The sequence below is a fragment of the Thunnus maccoyii genome, chromosome 6 (assembly GCF_910596095.1).
Source record: "Thunnus maccoyii chromosome 6, fThuMac1.1, whole genome shotgun sequence".
NCBI lineage: Eukaryota > Metazoa > Chordata > Actinopteri > Scombriformes > Scombridae > Thunnus > Thunnus maccoyii.
Genome location: NC_056538.1, coordinates 9,658,297 through 9,670,377, shown reverse-complemented (window position 1 = coordinate 9,670,377; position 12,081 = coordinate 9,658,297). Strand labels below are relative to the sequence as shown.

At 37.8% G+C, this 12,081-nt stretch overlaps 2 protein-coding genes across 2 annotated transcripts in view; one reads left to right on the top strand and one right to left on the bottom strand.

Annotated features, from left to right (window-relative positions):
- Positions 1-12,081, bottom strand: part of LOC121898500 (von Willebrand factor A domain-containing protein 5A-like) — a 36,203-nt gene that overhangs the window by 1,051 nt on the left and 23,071 nt on the right. The window contains exon 19 of the mRNA XM_042413640.1: positions 146-330. Within this exon, the coding sequence (XP_042269574.1) occupies positions 146-330 (185 nt within the window). The remainder of the gene's footprint in view (positions 1-145; positions 331-12,081) is intronic.
- The window catches only part of LOC121898498 (von Willebrand factor A domain-containing protein 5A-like), a 35,881-nt gene that overhangs the window by 15,912 nt on the left and 7,888 nt on the right, over positions 1-12,081 (top strand). The gene's annotated exons all lie outside the window — the stretch shown is intronic.

The window sequence follows — 12,081 nt, the reverse complement described above, 5'->3', positions numbered from 1 at the left end:
ATACATACTGTATAGCCCTGATTTTTGTTTTGGTCTCTCTTTTTAAGTTTTTTTTAATGGTGTGTTTAACATTTTTTTTTATATAAAGTGATTCATTAAATCTGTTTTAGAATAAGTTCCTTTATTGTTTTCTTCAACGACTCACCGCTGAAGGTTTGGGGTTTTCCACCTCCTCGCTGGTCTTTCCCAGTGCAGCAGCCAGAGCTGGTTCAAGCAACCAGCAACCAGACGCCTTCTGGAGGGACACCAACTGCAGCAAAGGGTCTCTGCGAGGCTGCTTGGGCATGGTGGCTTCAAAACTGTTATCAAAGGAGCCTGAGCACGACAGAGCTGAAAACAAAATCAAAGTCATTAGAATTCATCCTTTGGGGACCATGAATGTCTGTTCTTGGAAATCCAATGATTGCTGCATTATTTTGATAAAAAACAAACAACAGATGTTTAACTGGCAAACTAAGAGGAAAAGTAGAGGGTCATCAAAGTTAAGACATATTTGTGTTTGGTTTCTACTTTTCCAATTTGTTCATTGAATAAAATATCATGCTGGCTTGACTGGTAAAATACATAACTGAGTTGTACAAATACACTTAAGATTATCGCTATAAGCAGCAATACAGTGATCCAGCTCCAGTCTAGATTTTATCACAAGGTGAAAAAGGTGATTCAGAATGTAGATGGTTAAATTTAAAGCACTTAATATTCACATCAAGGGGTTTTTCTTAATTTAAGTTTTTAATTCAGATGGCTGTAATATAGCCTTTGATATAAATGAATATAGGAACTGTACTGGACTCTGCAACATACAACAGGCTATCATTTCCCCCCCATATTTTTTTTTTTACACCATTGTGCTTCTCTATACTGTCTTGTTGCCCTAAGCAACTGCATATGTTGCCTATACCCAGGACTGCTAAAGTCTACCAGAGGCAATACAACTCCTACATACAGTAGTTCACAGTAAAAGCTGCAAAAAATTAAAGAGCATTTCTACCACAAAAATGTATTTTGTATTATACTCTGTGTTTCTATTATATACTGTACTCATAGAAATACACAGATGTGTGTTTATCCCATTCAGCTTTTTACTTACGACTTCCCATGACTGGAGCAGCAAAATCATAACTCTGCGTAGACAAACTCTGTGACACAGCCCTCCCCCTCATGCCTTTAAGAAGAAAAAAATGGATATGAGGTCAAGAAAAACAAAAAAATATCAACTAATAAAATACTGGTTTCTGAGTTTATTGCAATGATTCACAACAAGTAGTTAAAAGTCTTATGCAAGATATTCAAGATGTTCAATAGTCAAAAGTGCAACTTATTACAAACACAGACACTGTGATAACAGAGGAAATACTTTTATCTCATACTATAATAAGAGTGATTAATAGATTTGTGATTACACCATTTTGCTTCTCTATACTGTCTTGTTGCCCTTGGCAACTGCATATGTTGCCTATACCCAGGACTGCTAAAGTCTACCAGAGGCAATACAACTCCTACATACAGTAGTTCACAGTAAAAGCTGCAAGAAATTAAAGAGCATTTCTGCAACAAAAAATTATTTTATATTTACTCCGTGTTTCTATCTATATACTGTTTTTGTAGAAATACACATATGTGTGTTTATCCCATTCAGCATTTTACTTACGACTTCCCATGACTGGAGCAGCAAAATCATAACTCTGCGTAGACAAACTCTGTGGCACGGCCCTCCCCATCATGACTTTAAGAAGAAAAAAATGGATATGAGGTCAAGAAAAACAAAAAAATATCAACTAATAAAATACTGGTTTCTGAGTTTATTGCAATGATTCACAACAAGTAGTTAAAAGTCTTATGCAAGATATTCAAGATGTTCAAATATTCAAAAGTGCAACTTATTACAAACACAGACAGGTATGTGAACAGGTAATTACACACAAATACACTGTGATAACAGAGGAAATACTTTTATCTCATAATATAATGAGAGTGATTAATAGATTTGTGATTACACCATTTTGCTTCTCTATACTATCTTGTTGCCCTTGGCAACTGCATATGTTGCCTATACTCAGAACTGCTAAAGTCTACCAGAGGCAATACAACTCCTACATACAGTAGTTCACAGTAAAAGCTGCAAGAACTTTAAGAGCATTTCTGCAACAAAAAATTATTTTATATTTACTTCGTGTTTCTATCTATATATTGTTTTCTTAGAAATACACAGATGTGTGTTCATCCCATTCAGCATTTTACTTACCACTTGTCATGGCTAAAGCATTAGCCAAACTCGGTGGCCTGTTCCCCATCAACATGGCTTTAAGAAGGAAAAGAAAAGAATATGAGGTCAAGAAAATTTTATATGAAAAAAATCAACTAATAAAATACTGGTTTCTGAGTTTATTGCAATGACTCACAACAAGTAGTAGTATTACGCAAGATGTTCAAATATTCAAAAGTGCAACTTATTACAAACACAGACAGGTATGTGAACAGGTAATTACACACAAAAACACTGTGATAACAGAGGAAATACTTTTATCTCATAATATAATGAGAGTGATTAGTAGATTAGTGATTACATCATTGTGTTTCTCTATACTATCTTGTTGTCCTAAACAACTGCATATGTTGCCTATACCCAGGACTGCTAAAGTCTACCAGAGGCAATACAACTCCTACATACAGTAGTTCACAGTAAAAGCTGCAAGAAATTAAAGAGCATTTCTACCGCAAAAAATGATTTTATATTTTACTCCGTTTTTCTATTTACATACTGTATTCATAGAAATACACAAATGTGTGTTCAAATTCAGCATTTTACTTACAATCTGCCATGGGTAGAGCACCATAAAGCCTAGGATATCCCGGCACACAACAACCCGTCATCATCACTTAAGATGAAAAAAAATATACAAAATATGAGGTCAAGAAAATATTACATGACAATTACTTCACAAAAAAGTATCAGCTAATAAAATACTGGTTTTTGAGTTTATTGCAATGACTGAAGTAGTTAAAAGTATTACATAAAATATTCAAAATGTTCAAATATTGAAAATGAGAAAAAGTGCAACTTATTACAAACACACACAGGTATGTGAACAGATGATCACACACAAATTCACTGTGAGCGCAGATGAAATGCTTTTATCTCATAATATAATAAGAGTGATTAATAGATTTGTGAATGAAGAATGATGATTTCCATACTGTTAAAGCATTACACCACTGTGCTTCTCTACACTATCATCAGTGTTTTTATTAGTTCTTAGAAACACTCACTGGGTGCTGGAACATTTCTGCGCAACAGAGGTCCTTGAATCGCCTTGCTGTCACTTTTATTGACAGCAATGAAGGCGGTGAAGGAACTGCTCACTCCTGATTGGACACTGAGCTCCACCACCTTCTGCTTCACTCGTCCATCTTGCTGTCCTCTGCGCTCTCTCTCTTCCATCTCAAGGGAGCGAATCAGAGTCCGAGCACCCAACCTGTGGACTGTTAGTCTGAGGAGTCAGAGGAGTTAAATTTTATTTGTATGAATGCAAAATAGTGATATATGTCCAGTCAGGACATTTAACAACTTTTCAAAATATGGAAATTAGAGGCAAAATAATAAACATCATTAATACAATTTTTCTTTCTAAATACCCACTAACATGTTGGAAGATGTAACACACACACGCACACACACACAAATACACATATACACACACACACAGTTGTGTTTCCATCACTTCAGGGGACCTGAAACCAGAACCCTAATCTTACCTTGACTTTAAAGCCAGTCTTCACCTTTAAGTAAATAACTTTTGTTAAGGGGAGGTGAGGCCCCACAGCATGAATGTGTAAATAGATTTATGTCCCCACCACATGTGTAATACCAACACACACACACACAATTTGTCTGTCTCTCTATTTCAAGTACTTGATCTCTTTTTCTCTTTCTGAACTAGAAAACTGAGTTAAATATAAATGTAAATTTACTTAAATTTATATCAATAGAAGGCTATTAATGATGCAGCATTAGTCTATGAAATTATTTTTATACAAAACCATCTGACTTTATACAAATAACCATTATAAACTCAGTATTGTAAAGTCAGTATCTAATTTATGATACTTTTGCTGTCTGACCACTAAACTCTATTTTACCCAGTGTCCTCTGCAGGTTTGAGACTGAAGCGAAGCTGGTTCTGGGATGGATGACCTGCCAGGCTGTACTTCACCGTCACACAGCCCTCTGCTACCTCTGGACTCTGAGAGAGCATTACAGTGATAGAAACCAATCTTCTTATCTCACAGAAGATGCTACATAGTTTACACTTTACACTTTAACACTTTTATTTATGTTTTTAAGAGCAAAAAAATCAGACCAGAGAGGTGTTTCTCTATGACATGGTGCTGCTCCTACCTGTCCAGTGAGCTGAGCATAAACCAGTGACCTTTGACCCTGGAAAATTGTTGTGATGGGTGGAGAGAGGACAGTGACAGACACTGCCTTTGGTAAATCCCATGTGACTGAGATGTCCACTACAGCTGGCTGCAGAGCAAATCGCAGCGACTGCATCACCTGAAGAATAAAAAATGTTTATTCATTATTTATTTTTAATTATGTCTTTGTCTAGATACAATTTTTAATAATAAATGGTCATGTCTTACTTTTGGTTGCATCCTGTCAGTTCCTGTGATGAACTGAGCGTGACCTCCTCCTTCCTTGGCCAACCCATTGATAAGAGCAGAGCTGGCTCCTTCCCCGATCCCAAAAGAGAAACACCTGCAATGAAGTACTTTTGTTTTTAACACACAGAATTCAGACATTGAACATATTCTGGGAATTGTGTGGGTGATTGTTGTATTTTTGTATTTTGTGTTATTGTGCTTTCACCTGTGGGAGCCTGAGTTGTCCCTCACCAGATTTATAACTTCTTTGGTGTTCCCCACCTCGCCGTCAGTAAAGACAAACAGCTGGGACGGAGAGTTTACATATCACTGTTAGTTAAATATCATCACACTATGAAACATGTAACATGTGCTATGAGTCATCCACAAAATATTGAGAGCAGTGTCAGGTTGCTGTTAACACAAGTAGATATAACAGTGATGTATATGGAACAACAAAGATGTGTTATGTATGAACCTCTAATAAACTGATTTGTACATGGGAAGGACAGAAAATTAGGAACCATTGAGTAGATCAATCAAGCAATTGTTTATAGATTGTACAGGATATGTTATCCCTCATTTATTTCCTATTCTTTGCTTGCTTACTCTGACTACACCAGCAGTCAAACACTTCATGTGCTCCATTAAAACACAGGAACCAGTGAATTTTCAGCGAGTAAATAACAGAAACAAGCAGCAGTTTTAATAAAAAATGTCAGCAAGCGTCAGTGAGTGAAATGAAAACAGCTGAACTGTCACATCTGCTTCAGCGACATTTTCCAGATGTATCACACCTGTAGCTGTCCAAATCCTGTCCAAACCTTCCTGCCACAACAGATCCACACTAACATTTCTCTGTCCACAGACATCATCAGGAAACTGTACAAACTGCACCAGACTATACACAGGGAAGAGCTGTGATGTAAGTTTAATCTCTTAATGCAGAGCTATTCAGCTGTCACATGTCCCAACTTACTCACTTCAATGTAGACTTAACAATTTAGACTTACTGATGGTTAAATATGCACTGTATGCTGTATTATGTGGGAATAAGTAAACAAAAATTTAATTTAAAACAATGGATCAGACTGAGTGGCAGATACTACTAATTAAAGACTTTGTTGTGGATCCGGGGTAAAAAGGTGATTGGGACATTGTAAGGGCTTTATTTTGATGGAACAAGCACAGTGAACAGGAAAACATTTGGGTTACAGTGCAAGACTTGTTTCTAAGCACACATGCTATTTTTGTCCATTTGGTCTAGGCCACTGAGACCCAGAGAAGCGACGGAAAATGAGTGGATGAATAGGTACTAGTACAAGCATGTTATATTAATTGTCTGTTCACATTTTTTTTAGTATTATTCCATAAATGTTGTGTATTTCCATCAAGAATTTGGCTTTCTGTTGTCGACACTTACTTTTATATGTACTAAATTAACAGGTGACAACAGAATTAAACAGACGTGGTTTTGAGATATCTATTCAACACACAACGTCCAAGTAAGTTCCCTGCACTACCTCATTTGAATTAACCTCACAGTTAATTCTGTTTGTGTTGCTCCTCCCACCTTTACAGTGTTAGTGCGGGACAAGACACATAAATACAAAACAAACAAGCAAAGCAAATTTGAAGATCAGGAAAATCATAATATCATAGTTGTGTCACAAAATTGACCCTTAAGTTTTTGCATAATGCATGTGTGTGTGTGTGTGTGTATGTGTGTGTGTGTGTGTGTGTGTGTGTGTGTGTGTGTGTGTGTGTGTGTGTGTGTGTTACTTGTCTTGGTTGACTGAGAATGCAGGGCTGGCTGTAAATGTGTTTGAGGGGCTTCAGGATCTCTGTTCCTCCCAGATCAGCGTCCATCTCCTCAACTTTCTTCAGAGCTTCTTCCATGGTCTTCTCATTGTACTCCACACTCTTACTGCCATCAGAAACACACAAATGGGGGAGGTTGGATGGTTGTGTAGTGCTACCAACTTCCAAAATTCAATTTGAAATTCATATCCAGTCTTTTTTATAGCATAACTGTAATCTTTCCCTAAACTTTTAGGAATAATTGATTTGAAATGTTACAATGTTACAATTTCATTTGGAAGACACTTTTTATCCAACGCGACGTACACGTGAGAATTAATACAATACAAGCAAGGATCTATTCAGGAGGAGAACAACATGAGTAAGTGTCATGAAGCTAAGTTCAGGTCTGATAGGATGTAGGTGCCTACAGGCAGTGCATAGAGGCAATAAAGTGCATAGAAGTGGATAATAATAGTTTTCAGTCCATCATGTGTGGAGGTGTTTGTGAAAGAGCTGGTTCTTCAGCTTTTTCTTAAAGATCGAGAGGGACTCTGCGGATCGAATGGAGTTTGGTAACTCGTTCCACTACCGGGGAAATACAGAAGAGAAGAGTCTGGCTAGCAACTTAGGGCCCTGTTGAGAGTGAATGTTAAAAAATTGGAGATTAAACATAATTTGGGGTTTTGCTGAATCACCCAATATCAAAGATCTGTCTACTGACAGCACTGAAATACAGACACACATGTGCAAACAGTGATATCAAAGACTGAAACACATTTTTGTGGACTGGGTGAAATGAGGCAGTGATTTACGGGAAGATGTGTTGATAACTGGACCCAAAACTGTAGATGTTGAAGTAGCAGCCCATTGGTAAACTCTTCAGCAGGAGCAGTAGAGTATCCTTGGAGGAAGAGAGAAAAGATAGTGAAGGCCACTTTGTGAGAGGAACAGTATGAATGATTTTATGACAGAGTTGACACATAATGAATACCCTGGCACTGCCAATGCGAGTCTCTTGCTTGTTGCTGTTACCCATACGACAATCCATACTTCCAGATCGATCAATCAAGAACACAAACTCTCCACATGAGGCGACTGAAGACATCACAGCCTGGGGGAACTCAGGGTACAGGCTCAGCATCACCACTGGATCACCCATCAGAGTGCCTGAAACACAGGAAAGAGACACAAAAATTACCAGAAATCTGCTTTTTATCATTTATTAAAACACATGTAACTTCTCAGTTTGAGGATGAGGATAATTAACTTTTTATTTACAGAGTAACAACTTCTCTAATTGTCACTCACCAGGCTTGGCAGAGAACTGTCCTGCCTCCACCACAGCAGTGGGCTGGTGGGCGTCTTTGTAATAAATCAACAGTTCAACATCCCTGTCAAACTTGTGTCCTGCAGCCAACTTGACCTGCAGTTCACAAAACACACTCATAAACATAAATAGAGAGATGTCTTGTTCTCAGTAATGAGGAGCAATCACACACAACAGACACATTAGCACTCTACATACCGTGGCCTGAGTTTGCTCTGTGTTGAGGTACTGGAGAGGGTCCAGGGAGCAGTTGGACTCCACTTTAGAGATTGGACGAGGAGAAGACACCCGGGCAGAGAAAGACAGACTGTAGGGCACCAGAGAGGCTGGAACAGATGTCACCTGGACGCTGCCACCTTCACTACCTGTGAACAACATGAAACAGGTTTAAAATGTTGTGATCAAAGACACTAAAACCAATTATGTAGCTGAAAACCTTCAGTCCAGATGAGGTTCTGGGTGATCAGGAAAATAGGGGAAACAATTCCTCAACCTAAATATTCCCTTTTAAGGAAAAATATACTACTAAAAAAACTACTAGATACTCTGAAGGAATACTCATCACTTTTCTGCTGCTTATCAGCAGCCACTGTGACCTACTGTTCTCAAAACACAGTGACACAGTGGTGGAAAGTTAAGCAAAGTAGCCCAAGCACCCTGTGATCTTCATTTCCTCTTCAAGGGTTCTGAGGCATTCTCAGATTAGATGGGTTACATAGTCCAGCATACTCTGTCTACACCATGGGTTTCCTCCCAATTGCAAGTGCGCAAGTGGGGTATCCTAATCGCATGCCTGAACTAACTCAAACACTGAATTCAAACTGCAGTCTTTCCAGATGTCTGAGCTCCTCACCCTCTCTATGGGGACTAGTGTTAGCCACCCAACAAGGTCTCATTTCAGTCTCTTGCATCCACCCCTGGAGCCAGGCCTGGGAGGGCAGCTCAAGGGCGAATGACAAACCAATGACAAAGGAAAAGATAAAAATCAAATTGATGGTAAAACTGAATTTGACTCAACACTACCTTGTTAGGGTAGTAAGACAGAAAACGAAACACCTCCCACACTTGGCTGCCAGTGAGGAGAACAATCATGCTGTCAGTCTGAACACAGTTTAATGCTGTTTAACAAGTGAGATGTCAAGTATGATTAGTTTTCTAATCCTTGCAGGTTCAGTTGAACTTCCTTAATTGAAACTTTGGCCTTTGACCTTTCCGTAACTCCAAAGTTGTCTCATTTAAATGTTACAATGTAAATGTAAACGTAGACATTGTCCACTTCATGTAACACCAGCTATGTGTGTGGTTGTAGAAGGAACAGTCTGACAGAGGACTACTCTGGTAAACCACAGTGCTTACTGGAAGCCAGCTGCAGGTGAGGTTAGTGTTTCCTCTTCACCTGCGGTAAGGCAACCTAGTTTCTTTCAGCACTGATTCTACTTCAAGCTGAGTGTGCTGCAGCCTCTAGATCCAAATGACCCAATTTTCCCACTGATGTCTGTCACATCAACCACATACTGTGTATAACAGGTACTCTTTCTACCTGACCATCTCCTCATTCAGTGTTCTGCAGTACTCTTACTTTTACTGTTCCACTCCATCTATTTCCATGACCCAGTTTATAAATTCCTCTTCTGTGTTTTTCAACTTATAAGTGATTCTTTCCATTTCTTTAATCCCTTCGACTGTTACTTTCCAGGTGCTAATAGATGGTAGTTTAACGTCCAGCCAAGCCATATACCATATACCGTTTTGATATAATTTTGGGTGTTACGAAAAGCCTCATATTAATTTTCCAAGCACATGCTTTCTAATATTTTGACTGTGTTGTCTTAAAAATTCTTTTACATGCTTCTTTCCAATTTTCTTCCGAAATTGTTGTTACCAGTTCCACTTCACATTTTTCTTTGGTGTTGTCCACATTTACCTTTGCTTCCTGTAGGATTTTGTACATTCTGAGATTTTACTTTTTTCACTGTTTCTATTTTTGTTTATGAATTCCAGTAACCCATGCATTATCTGACTCTGTTCTTCTCTCTGCTGATTCATGAGATATCTCCTTATTTGTAAATATTTAAAGAAATTAATGCTACTTGAGTAGCATAAAAATAGATCCTTAAATCTGTAAAGCTAAGCCCACCCTTTTCATTAGTTTGGGTTAGCAAACTGAGTTTTTTCCTTCTCCTTTTATAATTCCATATATAATTTGAAAGCATTGTATTCCATCTATTAAAACTACTGTGTGGAATGGGTATTGGTAAGGTTTGAAATAAAAACAAGAACTGTGAAAGAATCATCATTTTCACGATTTCAACTCTACTCAGTACTGACTCTGGTACCGTTTTCCATCTGTTGAGGTCTTGTCTCAATTTATGCTATTTTCCAAAACTTGATAATTATCTACATATACAGGGTCTTTATGTCTCCTGTCAGATGGATTCTAAGATATTTAATTTTCTTTAAATACAATTTCAATTAATATCTAGAGTGCCTGCTGCATTCTGAGATTGTTTCCATTAAATTTGGTAAAGATTCATCTGGGTCTGTTAAATAAATGATCACATCACCTGCATATAATGCCAATTTATGTTGTTCTTCTTTTATACTTACGCCTTTAATGTTATTATTTTTCCTTATACTTTCTGCAAGTGCCTCTATGCAAATTACGAATTTAATTGGTGAAAGAGGGTCTCCTTGTCTTGTCCCTTTATGGATTGAAAATCTTCCGGACAGCGTGCCATTAACCTTTACTCTAGACAGTGAATTTTTATACATTCCTTGAAGCCACATCCTAAACCTTTCATGGAAACCAAAACTACTTACAATGTCAAACATAAATGGCCACAACACCCAGTCGAAGGCTTTCTATGTGTCTAATGTTAGTAATAAGAGATTTGTGTCATTGTTCCGTGCATAATCTATTATATTTAAAGTCTGTCTAATATTATCTGACAACAGCCCAAACTGATCATTATCTATTATATCAGGTACAATGTCCTTTAATCTGTTAACTATAATTGAAGTTATTATTCTTTGAACAGTGTTCAGTAATGATATTGGTCTGCATTAGGAGCATTCTGTAACATCTTTACCTTCCTTATTGATCACTGTTATTATGGACAAGTATTTGCCCATGTTCCAGTTTGTAATGCAAAGTTATAAGCCTGTAGATGCGGTTAGTGTGTGTTTCCTGTTCACCTGCGGTAAGGCAACCTAGTTTCTTTCAGCATTGATTCTTCTTCAAACTGAGTTTGCTGCAGCCTCCAGATCCAAATGACCCAATTCTCCCACTGACGGATGTCTGTCACATCAACCACATACTGTATATAACAGGTACTCTTTCTAACTGACCATATCCTCATTCAGAAGATGTGTTTGTTCCAGAAATCTGTGTCTGTATTCTTTTTATTCTAAAGAAGAGTTACTTGTGTTTGTCGTGTGTGTAGGAGCATTATAATTCATAGAGTTTTCATGAATGATTCGGCCTTTATTGATAGTTTAAATATATGTAGCTATTATGGTGGCTGGGCCTACGGGACACAAATTTCACTTCTGAGTGCCAAGAGATCTTTTAAAAGGTTAAAGAACCTTTGCAATACACTAGAACACATATGCAAGATAATGTTATTTTTTCACAGCGTGTGCTGTAGAAATGTGTAAACCACTCCAAACCATGTGCAACCAGCTTTGGTAACACTGTTTTTAAAGCAAACATAACTTCTTAGAGGGCTTGCTAGCCACCAGTACCTCTGGGGGCCACCTGCTGTCTTTTTTTTGACCTGGGAGGGTGTGTGAAACTGGCAGCTTCAAATGGGACTTCTGATTATGCAGCGCTAACTGTTTGCTAACTGGTGAAGGTGAGCGAGTGGCTCCAATACTTGGTCTTGCTGTTTGTTAAACCATGTCATCTCATTTTCTGTTTCTACAATATTTAAATACAGGGGATGCAAGTGTTTGTGTGGTGACTTTAAAGGAATAGTTTGATATTTTGTGAAATTATTCGCTGTCTTATACCAAGAATTAGATGAGAACATCATGTCTGTATGGTAAATATGCAGCTGGTTAGCTTAGCTTAGCATAAAGACTGGAAATAGGGGGAAAGAGCTAAGCTGGCTCTGTCCTAAGGCAAGAAAATCAAGGAATATCTTGCTTTGTTTAACGCTAACCCTTTAAAATTTTAAAAATAATTGCACAAAATGTTTGTGTCAAAGGCTGTGGGGTTTTTGGCCACTTGTGCTATGAAGCAATGTTTACAACTGGGTGGCCATTTTAGGAAATATATTATAGGAGGAAACACGCACGAAACG